Source organism: Ptiloglossa arizonensis, chromosome 13 (assembly GCF_051014685.1).
Source record: "Ptiloglossa arizonensis isolate GNS036 chromosome 13, iyPtiAriz1_principal, whole genome shotgun sequence".
In the NCBI taxonomy this organism is placed as follows: Eukaryota; Metazoa; Arthropoda; class Insecta; order Hymenoptera; family Colletidae; genus Ptiloglossa; species Ptiloglossa arizonensis.
This window is the reverse complement of record NC_135060.1, coordinates 6,781,806-6,797,519: the sequence shown is the minus strand read 5'-3', so window position 1 is coordinate 6,797,519 and position 15,714 is coordinate 6,781,806. Positions and strand designations below refer to the sequence as shown.

Below are 15,714 nucleotides of genomic sequence, written 5' to 3'. Positions count from 1 at the left end.
AACTCGACCGTACGTGGTTCGAAAATAGTCGACGATCGACTTTCAATTTGTACGCGTTCGTTAGCAGCGAATTGTTTCCCTGTTAATCGTTGAAACTCGTCGATCGAATTAGGAACGAAAGTTTGTCAACGAGAAGGTGTCTCGAAGAAGTTTGTGGTATTTCTAACGAAATCGGTAGCACCGATATTCTTCGATAAAGAAGCGAGCTCGAATAGGTCCCTATTGTACGGAAATGACGAAAGTTCTATGGTAAGTTTTACGGTAAATTTACGAACGATTTTTACCTATTCGTGCATAACGAAACGAAGAATCTTAATACACGAGTTATATAACGAGTTTTTAATTTCGTTCTCGCTGCTTTTGAAAGATGGAAATAATTTTTCTTCTTTATTAATCTCTGAATGCCCTGGCCGGGGAACCAAGACTCTTTATCCTCGTTCGCATCGGGCATATTGATCACGAATAACGTATTTCTCTTCTTTCTGCGCTCGCAGTTATTATATTCTTTTACGCAAAATATAAATATCGACCGTCGTAATTTCCTATCGCCGTGTATCAAGCATTTACGTAACCGATACATTTTTTACAAGAAACAAACACCAAGGATCTAACCGTAAAGCTCGTACTAATTTGCTCGTTAAGGCTTGGAACGTTAATTGTTTTAGTAGTGAAATTGTTACACGCTACAACATAAAGGACACACTGTACCTCGCTCTACCTACGCTCATGGCGTAATAGATTATAACGTTACAGAGAAGCGTTTTTCGTCGCACAGATGTCGCTCTGTGTCCGAATTTGGGTTAAATGCTCCGTTAATTAAACATAGAGGAATAATGTACTCGTACGATTATCACGTATTTGCCGATGCAATGAATATGGATTATCGAGCAACGAATAATGCAAATAATCACGTAATCCGTACATCACGCGATTGAACACAAATATAGAAATTAGAAAATGGACGAACAATTTAATTCCCCTGACACGTATGTAATTTATTTACAGCGACTGTACCAATTGTTCGGCACTTCGAAATAATTTTTGGTCGGATCTAAGAGTGAATATTCGAATCGTGCAAAGAAAGAAAATCGATATTATAGTACGTTTATAGATTTTTAAATTAAAAGTTAACGAGAAATAAAAAAAACTCCGAAAGAAGAAGTTGTATGTAATTAGAAAGTAGTCGTAAAAGTTGCATTCTGCTCAAACCTACTAACTTGTAACAGTTTACGAAATATTTCACGACGCGTTCCCATTTCTCATATGTTAATCTAGGTTTTCCATTACACGTCGAGAGAAAAGAAAGTACTCGATATTTTGCTCTTCGAGTTGTACGCATTCGAAATTTTAATTAGCAGAAGGTTCGAACGCGATACAATTATCGTGATCTCGGGAGAGATTGAAGTTTTAATTAAAAAGGGGCGTTACGCTCAAATGGAAATGTAGCTTTAATAAATACTACGGAGGGTGGGAGAAACGGAAAACTTATTCGAAAAATATTTGCACGACACCTTGAAAGAAAGGAGAATCCGCTACACCATCTATTCAAACTTGCTGAAAGCACCAGCTTGGCACATTTTATATTCCGCTGTTGATGTAGCGAATATTTGATGATACTTCGCTTGTAGTCCGAGTGAAAAGAAAATATGCAGGGAGTAACGCCTTCTGCTTCGACGGTTCTTTTCACCATCGAACTTTCAAAGATTCCACATTAGAAATACGATGCATTTATACATAATTAAATTACTTTCTTCCGTCCGTATTGACAATACATTATTTTAATTAGAGTAACGATCGTAATGTGAAACGTACGCGAGCACGTATCGCGGCAGCGTGCGATTCGCGCTCGCCAGTGCGGGTGTGTGTAAGTACGCGTCGATGTAAATTAAAATAAATTGCGAAAAAACGATATTAAGTTCCCCGTATGAAATAGGTACACCCACGGGGGAAAAAAGGTATATCGATTCGTCGCAAATTTACCGCAGCGTACTTTCCTACAGGGGTCCCCGTTGCGAGTAATATTAAGTTTTCCGGTCTGTCGATCGGAATTCTTTCTCATTAGGAACACGCGTTCGCGTAATCGATTTATCGCGTCCTGGAGCAGATTGCCGTTTCTTTTTGCGAGAACCTGCAGAAATGTATCAATTTCTCGTTCGCTTCTTTCGCTGATCGAAAGAAGAAGAGGTAGCCGTAATTCGATGGAAAAGTCTTTGCGATCCGGGACGCAATTTGTAAATTTTCGTTCGTCGCGTTTTACGATCCTGGACATTCAGAGAAGACTAACGAAATGTATCTCATCTGACTCGGTAGGCCTCGAAGATTTAGCGATTCGCTTACAAGGGCGCGTCAACTGGTTTATCGCGATCCGAGTTATTAAGAAATCTCTTTCCATGCGCAGCACGATACCTTCCGATAGTATGGACGACATCGAGCTGAAAAATATTCAGCTCCAATTTCCCGCGCTAAGACATTTGTCGAGAGATGACAGTTCCGTGCGGGAGGAGAGGGTGGAAACCAACAAAGGGTCTCTGCTGGTGGGTGTACAAGGGAACCGGACGAAACCTGCCATTCTCACTTATCACGACTTAGGCCTTAACTGTGAGTAATTATCATCGCTTCGTTAGTACGGTAAATTTTTCACCAAACGGTCGTCGCAGTTTGCTCCGAATGAAACCTTAGCGACGTACGACCGTCCAAATGGTAGAATCGAATGGAAAACAACACTGATCACTGTTTCCAGATATATCGAACTTCCAGACATTCTTCAATTACATCGATATGCGAGTTTTACTCGAAAACTTCTGCGTTTATCATGTGAACGCACCGGGTCAAGAGGAGGGTGCACCAACGGTACCCAACAAGTGAGTACGCCTTTTATTCAGAATTTTATTTCTTCCCACTAGTGTGTAACGTATCTGATAAACTTCTCGATTGATAAAAACGATCGATTTTTCCAATCGGGATGAACAAAGCGTTCCGAATCGGTTCCGAATGGATCGGTTTTAATTTCAAACAACCGTTCGCTTGTATCGAGTTCGTTGAATCGACGAACAACTTCGCGAGATAAATTAATCGAGAAAAATAGACGCGAGACTGTAAATGATCGATCGATTTCCGATTTTAATTACTATTAATAAGTGTAACACGTTTTCGTCGATCGATCAAAGGGTTGCTTAACCATCGACGAAGGTGACGGTTAAAAATGGAACGTTATTGCACAGTTGTCGCATTCGTGCCTCGACGGACGGTCCCGGCTCCAATTGTCGATCACGTCGAACGTGGTCTCCCCTTAATTCCGGTAATAAGTTCGCTAATTAACGCGCGGGTACGTCGAAAAACTGATTTACCGAAAGATCCCCGTACGTAGACGTATATCGAGATCCCGTCGAGGAGTACGATGCACACGCATCGTTCGACGACGACGACGAATTCAATTAGTGCGAATCAATGACCCAATTAACGTTCTAATTAGTCGAAGCCCCGACGATGTCCCGCTTTCGCGCTTGCCACGGATAATTCTGTGCGTCTTAAGAGAGATTCTTCTTTGCTGGGCTTTACCTCTATCGCCGTTTGCATTTGAACGGATTCGATCTTATCGGCCGTTGCGCAATCCGCCTTTCCAATATTCAATCTCTCATGAAATCAGGAAATAGCATCGCGCAATATCGTTGCAAGCTTCTCCTACCTACCTGTTTTCAAAATCATGAATATTTCATTTCCGAGCCAACGGATTCTAAGCGACTACGCTCCCGATGGCGGTCCCTCTCTCTCTCTTACACACTTCACGTGTTCGAGAACGAATCGAGGTTGTTCGCCGTGGTTGCAATTTTTCAACCCGAACGAAAAATGTATTTTTTCAACATCGCGCGCGACGTTATTGCGTTATCGCGTTAACCCTTTCGTTACGGACCGTTTGCGACAAAATGTCATTGCTCTGAACGAAGTATTACCGAGTAGTTGACACAGAGGTACGGAATGCTACGAAGTAAGTAGAAGTTTCTTGTTCTCGAAATTTCACAACGATATTTACTATGTTTGGTAATGTTTTACTTTACAAAATATAAAACTTTGCAATCGTAATTTATTTTTTTTATATAACGAAATTACTAGGTACGATAAAGTTGAAAGCATGAAACCACGCGTAAGCCAACATCTCATTGTGAACAATAGTACCTCGACTCGCGTCTTTTTCCGTGTCTTTTTTTCCACGATGTTTTATTTCATGATTAATATCGATTAACTAAAGTATCTCGTGTAAAGTATGAAACAAAAGTGTATATTGTACGAACGTATGTATACGCTCTTCGTATATGAATGATCGTTCTTCGAGGGCGTATATATACGCCCGCCGGAGCGAAAGGGTTAATTCCCGTGGAACGTAAAAGCGGCGAGTAAAAATGTCTCGAGACGCGATCGTTGGGGGTTTGTTTACGCCATGGAATTAGAAAATTGACAGTGTCTAGCAACGACATCCGATTAAGCTGACCTCAAACGATCGAGGTTCACCTCGACGGACGCACACGTAGCTAAACAGCGTGTTACAGAATAATTTAGACTGCATTGCAGATTTCCATGCACCGAGCATACGAAACCATTTTCGCTCGCGTGCCAAATCCGTAAAATTTCATGACGAGTACGTATTCGAATATATTAACATCGATCGATATTGTCAGCGATACTTTGGCTTTTCGTTGCGCATCGATAACGAACGGTTGTGTTCATTCGTAGCGCGGTGTGGTAAATAAACAATCACGGGGACGAGTAAAATGAATTATGGAAGTTGCGTCGTCGGCGAGTACAAATTTGAAAACCTTATCGTCGATTAGACACGCGTGCGTACGTAAACGCTCTATACGCGGCTAACGGATCGTGTTTCGGTAGAACGTAATTTCATTGAAGTCTCGTCGAATCGAAATTTCGGTAGCGCGTACTCGTCGACGTGTTATCGTGACATCGTGGAAGAAATTCATTTCTGCCGTGCGAGTCGTCGATTGAATATATCGGTACACGATAACTGGCAACACTAAGTGGAAACATTGGCGACGTGTTTAGCACCTATTCGATTCAAAAATGGTCACTCCGAAGTCGGTGAAGTTCTCCGGAGAGAACTCGGTCGCTATAAGATCCAAAGTCACTTTTAAGTTTCAAGGAATCGATGCGCTGCTAACTTTTAACGCAACTCTATGGATAGGGAGCTACGATGTCGATCGAGGTGACTGGTACCCGCGGTCGATAAATTGCTCACGAAGGTGAAACCGTTATTAAATTGTCTCACTGTATTCTAGTTACATTTATCCGTCCATGGACGAACTGGCAGAGCAGCTGCTCTTCGTCTTGGGCCACTTTGGCCTGAAATCTATCATCGGTTTTGGAGTCGGTGCCGGAGCCAACATACTAGCCAGATTCTCGCTCGCTCATACCGAGAAGGTCAATGCTTTGTGTTTGATAAACTGCGTGTCGACGCAGGCAGGTTGGATCGAGTGGGTTTATCAGAGGATAAACGTTCGTTACCTGAACTCGCAAGGCATGACTCAAGGTGTACTGAACTACCTGATGTGGCATCATTTCGGCAGGGTGAGAAACACACTTTTCATATTCAACCAATAACGTACGCATTCGAATAAAGTTCAGGTGTCGGGCGAACGCGTTGATCCGAAATCAACGCAATTGTACAATTCGCTAATGCGCGGAACGATTCGGGTCATCGAAATATTCCGCATCGATCGAGGGAAATGTTCTTGATTCGAACTTGTGCGCCAAAGTAGTTACGTATGCATGGAAATAGGCAACAGCTTCGATAACCTATAAAGCTTCGTCGAGGTAGGTTAGTCGAGCAATGTTTACGCGGGAACGTAGGCCGATAAATTATCGAATACGGAACCGAGCACGACGAAGGTGTACACCGTCGAGTGTGCGTTCCTATGGAACCTGTAAAATTGGATTTAGGGTATTAGCGGCAATTATGTGCCTCTTATTATGCAACACGTAGCTTCTTAATAGCGTTACCGCATACTCGGTGGAAAAATAGACGCTCGTGGTGTAAACATCGTTCGTCACCGGACAAAAAGACGAGCAATTTCGGAGAAGTGAAGTAAGACGAACGGGTGGTCTCGAGTCGAATCGACTCTTTTTCTCGTGTCTCCTTTCCGTTGCTTCTCCCTTAACTTTTTACGCGCCAAGGTTAACGATAGATCGTGCCGGTTGTTTTTACCTTGCCTCTCGCACGAAGAGATCTAACCGTGAAACCGAGGATACCCGAGAGTCCTTGGAATTTTTCGATCAGGGACAAATCACAATCGTGTAAAAACTCGTGGTTCTGTAAATTACAGATTGTGATGCAATTGGCCGACGATTCCCGATAACTCGACGGAATGAAAGTAACGCGTTGAATTCGCAACGCGTCTGAGAATTTGGAACATCCGCTCCGATATCCGATACCGCGATAAGCTCGAACCGCGTATCTGCATGTCTTATCTCGCCTCGATGTGAACGATATCGAGTGATACCACGCTCGTCGTTTTTTCGGTAGGAAGGATACTAATTGGCGAACGATTTTTCAGGATATGGAGGACAGGAATCCCGATCTCGTTCAAGTGTACAAGAACTACTTCGAGCGTCACGTGAATCCGACGAACCTTGGGCTGTTCATCGACAGCTACGTCCGCCGTATGGATCTGAACATCACCAGGGAAATAGACCCGATACGTAAAAAGGAAGGTCTGACGCTCGGCGTACCTGTCATAAATATCACCGGAGCTCTGAGCCCGCATGTAGACGACACCGTGACGTTAAATGGACGATTAGATCCGACGAACAGCTCGTGGATGAAGGTACGAGGCGTTTCGCAACATTAATCGGTTCTACGTCGATACGTCTATATATTCGTAACTACGTAAAAGTAGCGCGGATTATCAGCGCTACGTTAATTCGTGGCTAACGAAGCGCGATCGATTCGGTGAATTCGATTCGTACTCGGTGGTAAAGACTCCAAGTATTCTTTTGCGATGCGAGCGCGAGGTGTGTACTTTGGCGGATAACGTGAAATTAAAAGCATCGATTGAAAACGGAACGTTACTCGAGATCGTACCAACGAACGTTGAGAAGCAAAGCGAATCAACCAACTGTACACGAGTTGTTCGAAGAAGACAACATTGTTCTATGATCGTAATTGACCTCTCAAGGCTCGACTCGCACGATGCAACATCCTTAGATCGAATATCAAGTTTGTCCAAAGATGCCACCGATAGAATGGGGATAACTTTTTTTTTTTTCAATGGCCTTGAGCAGCCAGTTGATTTTGTACACGATACTTTTTCGTTCGAACATCTTCGTACGCGTTCTGAATGTGTTTGATTCGAATTAATGGTAACGAGAATTTTGTCTCTAGAATAGACAATTATCAGAACGATGACACGATCGTTTTCAATTCGCAGATTTCTGATTGCGGAATGGTGCTGGAGGAGCAACCGGGCAAAGTAAGCGAGGCCTTCCGACTGTTTCTGCAGGGCGAAGGATACGGTAAGTGAGCGCCCCGACGATCTACACTTTAGACATTAATTATCGGATTGTCAAATGATTACTCCCATCGATCGTCACCGGTATAAACGAATCGCGCACGCGCCATGCTGTTTCGTAGAAGAGCACGCCTACCGTCCGATGACGATACAAAATACGGGACAGTAATTTTAAATGTTCGCAACTGTCTACGGTGAAACGTTAGAAATTTATATTTTTCGCCATTCGTTCGACTAGTACGTAATATAAATGTTCCAAAGTATAATTGACTCTCGAAGGGTGTGTCGAGGAAATGTTCACGTGCTCTCCTACGCGACGATACGAAAAAGAAAAGAAAGGAAAAAAAAGAATACAAAAAAAAAAGAAAAACGAAAAAAAGAAAACGAAAACGCAAGTGTCGTAGATCGTGGATATTTGTAGACTTAAGTTCCTTCTATCGATTGCTGCGTTCGAAAAGTATCAGTATTTTTGGCCTATGGACTTGAATCGACGCCGCATACGTGTTACATACGAAACGACAGAATCGTTCACTGCTATCGATCGTATTTAATTTTTCGTCGCGACGTTTCCGGATATCAGTTGGAGTGCGAATCGATAACGAAATCACGCTTGTAAATTAAGTCACTTCGACCATTTTGCCTTTGACCTCGCTAGACACTCGGTTCAAGCTGCATTAGCTCTGTAGCAAGTAAACGTTGTTTCTCCCTCTTGAACAGAAGCAAATTTGAACTGCTTACGTTTCTTTGATGTAGGCGTTGTTCCTCGTACAGCCATGTTCGAAGTAACTTAACGTCCGCCAGTTATTATTTATTCTTTATATCCTAAATGTTCTTGTCGCTTCATGAAAGAGCATACGAGTGAATAAAGTGGTTATCGTTCCACTGATTAATTAACGCTAGTATCGCGACTGGTTGAAGTTTATTATTCTTTTTGGCTTCTTGGTCACAGAAACACGATAGCACTTATCACATAACACAACGCTTTACCACTATCGCCCAGTTGGTATACGAAGAGAAAAAAAAAAATACTCTGACGGTGTTTTTTTATCGCGCGAATAGAGTATTTCGTCGATGATAAAACGCTTCACCTTTTCCTCCCAATTATTGCTGATCTCGATCTCTCCTCCATCGACACGCATATAACAATGAATTTATTATTTATCTCACGTGGTAGGTATCTGCGATTATTAGCCAAGAACGCCCAAGTTGTTCTAATTAAATTAATTGTTCCTATCGTGGTAACTATCGTTAATTAATTGTTGTTGTTACAATCGTCTCTGTTGTACGAATAGAGTTTTCATGTTGTACGAATGGCGCGATGCCAAGACGTTGTTAATCCTCGTTGTACCAAGGAACGTGTCGCATGCCAACGGTCTTTACTTTGCTCCGAAACGAAACATTTTCAACGACGATAACATTTCGGGATACCCGATCAATTTCCACGTAAGCGTTCACCAGCGTTCTTGTTACATCGAGATTCAACAACGTCTTCGATCATGTACTTTCCTTCATTGGAAAGCCACTGGCTCGACTTGATAAATAAAAAGAGGTTTGAAAAAGGATTACGTTGAATTCATCACTTTAAGTCTCACCACCATTGCCATTTATTTGAGAGCTTTTTTTACAAACGATTATAAAAGACAAAATAGGAAAATACGAAGATACATGTTCACCGACTTGCGCCTTTATTTCCCACGCGTCTCGGATCGATCGAGTGGTACGTATATACATATTACTACTAGCTCTCAACCGAAGTAGTCGGTAAATAGTTTTTCGCTTATTTGGCTATTTTCTTTGCATCCTCTTGATTACCGTTCGATGCTAAGGATCACGCTATCGTTTAAATAGTTTAGACAGAGGTCTCGAACCAGATGCGTATTTTAAAGAAACTTACTTCATAAGTGTTTGGAAGATTTCCGATTATCGTTTTCGCTGTTCAAACGTTTACGATAGAATTTGCCAATTCTGTATCCACAGCGAAAGCGTTCACGACTCACGTCCATTTCGTCGTACAAAATAAACCCGTTGTTCCCTGTTACGTTTACTTGGGAAACGACCAACATGGACGCCGGTCGTGAACCAAATGTTGCTTAATTTTTTGTTCGAATTTACCGATACGCAACGATTGGTCTAGCGATGCATCGCACCAGATTGATTTTCGATGAAAGTTTTTTTACGCGTTTAAAAAACGTTCGCTACATCCGTACGACGTTGTGATTCGAGTCTTTAAAGAATATTTCTTTTCTTATGCGTTTTAGTGGTGAAATCCCCGCGGAAGACCATGACGCCAACAACACCCGAAGGTAATTGTAATTAGGATTTGAAGGCCGCAAGGAGTCAAGCGCGCAGTTGGTCAGTTAGGCCACGTCTATGTGTTAAGTAAGTCGGAATTCAAACTCTTATCGGGAGATATTAACCGACGATGATGTATCACGACTAACATGTCTTGGACAACCTCGGGCATATACTCTCAAGGATTATCAAAAGGCAACTAATCACCGTTCCTTTTAACATTACTAACTCTTTCGGACTACGGATGTCGTGGGCCTATCTCCGCGGACTGTGCTAAATTCTCGTATACCTCGTGAATCTTTTTTACGTATCTTAGAATCATCTCGTCATCTCTCTCTCTCTCGCTGTTTGTTGTTTCTTTGTATTCGAATGAACGAATCCTTACATCGAGGAACGTTGAAACGTTGAAACACACACCGTTGCATTATTATTTGCACCGAAATACTAATTTACGTAACAGCGAAATTAAATGTAAAACCGAATTACCAAATTTGATCAAACGAAATTTTGTTTACCTGTCTTTTGTCACACTCGCAGCGAGAGGATCGATCACATCCGCGAGATCGTCTTTAGCGTATTCGTACATTTACCTCACCGTTCTATTTATCTATTTTTCGATTAAATATCCCGTTAAGAATCGTTCGCGGTTGTTCATTAGGATTGCACGTTTATGGTAAATCTTTATCGACCGAGTTCCCACATTTTCTGTTCTTATCGGTAGTTGGTATGAAATAGTCTTATCGATCAGCGATAAATCAGAAATCTTTCTAGAAACGGACAATCGTTACGATGCGTCGAAACACGTAGGCTGTTCAAGTACAGAGTAATTATTTAATGTGTTTTCTTGTAGCAGCATTTACTCATGGTGGGACATTTACAGATAATATTCACGGAAAAATAATGCAGTGCAAGAAAGCCTCGCACATACTGGGCAGTAGAATAGTAAACAACAAGTTGCGCTGATTCACATGCCTTGCACATGAAACAAATATTCACCAACACACATAACTCTACCGTTTATTTTGCATGCGCGCCTTTCTTTCTATTCCCGGTTCTTTATCGTTTTCTGCCTTTCGTTCGACGATCAAGCTAAATGTCTACTGTTCTGCGTTCTTGTGCGTTTCTATTTGCGATAGAAACGAGATCATTTTCAATGAACGGGACATGCACGTGGGTACGTTCGCAATTAACAACCGTTAGAGTGAGGTTGAAGAACGCAATTCGATACTCCGATGGCTCTGACCTGGTATTTTCTTTTATCTTTCTTTACAGTGGCACCGCTCTCACCGTTGAAAATGGCCGACTACAGACTGGCTTCCCTCGAGGAACTGAACCACGTTTGCATTAAGAAACTCGACCGGCCGACCGCGACTATACACATCACCGAGAATCCCATATCGGAGGCGGTCGTTTGCTAAATCCTCGTCTATAAACTTCACCATTGCCATTTGATTGTTCTCGAACGACTAAACACGCAAGAACTAAATGCATCGCGCGAGTCGAACGTCGGTTTCTCCAAGGTTTCGTCGGGGCAACGATCGACGTGGCACTAATTTTTCATTTCTTTATCTCGAACTAGCATCGCATCTAACCTTAATTTAAGCGTTAAGTTACTTCCATCGATTCCGTCTAACTTTCTCTTTCGTTTCTATTTACGATAACTATTAAGATCTTCCCGAAGAACTATATATATACATTTCTTCGTAGGTGCGGTAACAATTTTCGTAGTATTCGATTACGTTACCGAGTTTCTCCTTCTTGTTTCACTTATCGACGAGTGCGTTTAGTTCGTAACCGTTTCGTTTTTACGTACAAGAAGCGTTTCATCGATTGGATAACGGTCAAATCGAAACCGAATAATTTTTACACGAGTTTTAAACGTTCAGTAAAATTTTCACGACACGAATTCACGTTTTAAAACTAAACGTAAACCTTTTTGCGATAACTTACCGATTTTTACTGTTGTTGTCTACGGAATCTTTGTTCAGCGGAACAGCGTATTTTTTTAAAGTTTCAACGAACATACGAACCCACCGTCCCACCGACGGACGTGTTTTAATAACAAAATTCGAGATTAGGGGCGCGCAAATACTACAGATTGTCTTCGAAGCCATCGCATTCATCGGTACGCGCAGTTATAATTCTCGTGCAACCGTCAGGGACAACGAAATCATGGTTTTACACAAACGCGACTTTTACAAAAAACACTACACAAAGGGAAAAAAAAGAATCGGTCTGTGACGTACCTAGGGTATTTAACGGAGGGGGGCCCGAAGACGCTGGCCACGTATGCACGCGAAATGAATTCGTTCTTGGATAATATCAACCACATGGCCTGGTGATCGAACGTTTCGTTCGAGGATTCTAAACGAACGTATTAAATAACGAGAGAGAAATATTGCGTTGCGACGAGACGAACAATGTTTGACAGCACCGCATCGTAGAGAAGCGCGCACTAATGCTTTACGTGTTCATACGAGATACGAGATAACGAGCATAGTAGGTGCAGCAACATTTAGGGAGCAAATTGTTCGCGGAGAGACGTACGCGCTCTCGAACGATCGTGTAACGCGTTACGTGAACCGCGACGACGAACAACGACAACGACGACGGTGCGATGCCTTTCTCCAAAGAGATTTCAACTGGTTCGTACCGTGCCTAACGAGGTTCTCGGGAATCGACGAGTTACGAGTAAATCGAGTCTCGTTATCGCCGAGCGATACAACTCTTATCGAATTCGTGGGCCCGACGTTAACTCGCGATACTCGACGAGGCGAGGCGAGGCGCGTTGTACACACGACGACGAGCAGACAGGACGTAGACGTAACACGCAAGATAACAAAGGTAGGTATTGGCATTAGATGCGTCGAGGTATCTTCGATTACTTCGCTTGTTCGTTATCCACGCGAGTTTAAGCGGTGAATGCAAATAATGCCTAAATGCAATCGGGCCGCGGCGAGCGGTCGTGTCCGTGTTCTCTCGATAAGAAACTTCTCTTAGGCCTGCACGTGTGATATGTGCTTCGCGTTAACGAAGGGGAACCCGTTCGCGGATAATCGCGCGTTACACTCCACGAACGGGCCGATACCCTCGTACGTTTCTTCCATCCAGCAACGGAAGGAACGCCCGGTTCATTTGTTCGCGCTCGCGCACCGTTCGCACCCTTTCCTTAGTTCGAGGCGTTTAGAAATAATTAGAAGAGAGAATGCATGCGTGCGTGCGAGCCCGTGCCGGAGAGAAAAAGGAGGAACGAATGTGTGAGAGCGTGCGTCCGCGAGAATAACGTAGGGAGGAGGGTACGTAGATACCCGTTAAAAGGGAATAAAGAACGCGAGAAAGAAAAGAGAGAAGAAAAAGAAGAAAAAAAAGAAAAAGAAAAAGAAAAAGGAAAATGGAGTATCTGGTTCCGTACCTCGATACTGTTCTACCGGGCTTCTTAAAGCCTTTAGCGTGATATGATAAGACGTGCCTGCTACACGATGTCGTACGTAGCTTTCGAAAGTTTCACCGCCTTTAGTTTTCTATACGATTCCCGTGCGTCCTGGATTTTCCCACTTTTCGCGCGTCCTTTGGAACGAAGCGTGCAACCAAAAAATACGCTACGTTCGCGGCGACGATCGCCACGATAATTCCATTCGAGATTCGCCGCGAGAACGTACGCGCGACGAAAAGAAACGAAAAAAAAGAAAACAATAATAATAATTTCTCGTCGCGCGGCACAACGTACGCGTGCATCTTTACGCTTCGGACGTAACGAGACTTGCGCTCCGTTTCCAATCTTGTCGAAATCTTTCCACGCGACTTTCACGAATACCGAGAATCCGAAACTAACGTTCCGACGATAGAGTATCGTCCAATTCGATCGTAAACTACCGATCCCGGTAACATTTTGGCAATTTAACGAGCATCGATGGCGCGTACGCGCGCGAACCTCGCGAAATAACGATCTATCGATTCTTTCGATCATTGAATCCGAACGAGAACAATAATAACGATAACCCGAACGAAGGGAACGCGATGCGCGAAAACACGACGAAAGTCGAAGGCGAAGGACGTATCGAAGGTTTAATCGTTTCATGTAAAAGAGAGTTTATAAAAGAGCGAATATATTATAGATGTATACCTACGGCGCGTTATTTAGACAATGGCGAATTGAGACAGACGTAGTCGACAGCTTAGTATTAGAAGTTTGAGGCCTGATTCCGGAGGATTGAAGGGATGCACGCATTAATCATTGCTAACCCGAGCGCTATACGAGTAATGTAGCTTTTAAGGACCACCGACACACCTACCATTAACCCCTTCGTTTCCACGGTCGCTCTTGGAACTGCATTATAGAAACATTCAAGAACGGATTAGATCCACGACTTCAAATCCCGCACGTTTTCCCCATTAATTGTATTTGATTGAACATATCGTGGAGAAGTGTGATACCAATATATGTATATTGTATAACCGTTGAACGATCTAATCGTGATCTCTAATCGTTCGTTAAAGATTTTCACGGATATCAGCATATCATTAATGCTAATTTACGAATTGTATTCGTTATGATTGTTGTGAAATTATAAATTATCGGAGGTTCGACCCGCGAATTATCGTGTCTGCGCTTTAATTGAGATGCTAACGGTGATTGAATGTCTATATAACGCGCGAACGGGGTGCGAAACTGACGTTGTTGTTGGTTACGAAGGGTTTAAGTATTCATTTGCACACGATCGATCACTAAAATCGGTATCAAACGCCACTACAATCTCGCGGGTGGATAACGATCTTTTCCTTGGGGTGATACGTGAAGTTTTCCCCTCGGAAGTAAATTTCTAATTCCCCGCGCAGTAACGTCAAATAGATTGTAGCGGAAATATGTTATTGACAACAACTCAAAGTAAACAAGGTATAGTACAGTAAGCGAAATAAACTTAGACGGAGCTTGAATGTATATATGTATACATATATATGTATACGTACATGTATATATATATACAGGTTAAACAACACGTGCGCACCGAATATACATCTTGTTATTTATAATAAACGAATATAAAAGGAAACTAGGAACGTATCGTAAACTTCGTCCCTTTCGTTATCCTCGTCCAAGATAATATTTTCTAATTGCGTACGAATTTCGATTAAAAAGATTCAATTTTACCCTTTCCAAGAATTTTTCACAAGAAACGGAAAATATACTTTCCATTGGATCGTCTATTACTTTCTGCGTTAATAAATGTCTAATTTAACGATTTAATTTGATTTTGTACAAATAAATTTTACGTAAGACACAAAATTAATATTCTTGGTAGTATTTCGTAATGGTTGAAACTATTTTTTTTTTTTTTGCGAAACGTAATAATGTCGCTAACGTAAAATCTAAATTTTTTATTTTTAAACTTTAGAAGGAAAAGAAATTGTGTTTGGTTTTCGATATTTACAGAGTACACCTCTCGTTTAAGTGAACATAAATTTCGCTACGTTTACATTGACTGGATTTAAAAGCAAAATTTATGAAAGATTTCTTCCGCTGGCGAGAAGAACGTAAACAGTTTTTTAAATATATATATATACCGACTGTTGGTGTCGTATGCTTTCGACAATGTGTATACACATATGTTTGAGGTTCTTTCGCCTTAGAAAAAGCTGCCCAAAGAACGCGCACTTCATGGATCCCGGATCCCCATCTGGGATCCACAGCGCCCGAATGATCTGGTATAACGATTTAAAAGAAGAATTAACAAAGACAAATATGTTACAATACTTTCAGATACGTCGCTTTAATTTCATTGAAGAAAATAATTATTTCAACGATGGAACGAATAAAGTCTCGTTTAATTTTTTCTTTGTTCAAGAAGACAGTAAATTAAAATATTCTTTTTAATTGTTACCGAACACGTAAAGACGTAGAACTGATCAT

The 15,714-nt window shown here is 42.0% G+C and overlaps 1 protein-coding gene across 6 annotated transcripts in view; it reads left to right on the top strand.

Moving 5' to 3' along the window:
- Positions 1-14,857, top strand: part of Mesk2 (misexpression suppressor of KSR 2) — a 50,327-nt gene extending 35,470 nt beyond the window's left edge. For 4 of the 6 annotated variants that reach the window (XM_076325831.1, XM_076325833.1, XM_076325832.1 and 1 more), the window contains 6 exons: positions 2,399-2,598; positions 2,741-2,861; positions 5,286-5,574; positions 6,561-6,830; positions 7,434-7,518; positions 11,079-14,857. In XM_076325831.1, the coding sequence (XP_076181946.1) occupies positions 2,399-2,598; positions 2,741-2,861; positions 5,286-5,574; positions 6,561-6,830; positions 7,434-7,518; positions 11,079-11,224 (1,111 nt within the window). In that variant the 3' untranslated portion in view covers positions 11,225-14,857. Of the gene's footprint in view, positions 1-2,398; positions 2,599-2,740; positions 2,862-5,285; positions 5,575-6,560; positions 6,831-7,433; positions 7,519-9,772; positions 9,894-11,078 lie in introns of all 6 variants that reach the window. The other 2 variants (XR_012993975.1, XM_076325834.1) reach the window with 2 other exon arrangements.
- Positions 14,858-15,714: the final 857 nt, after the last annotated feature.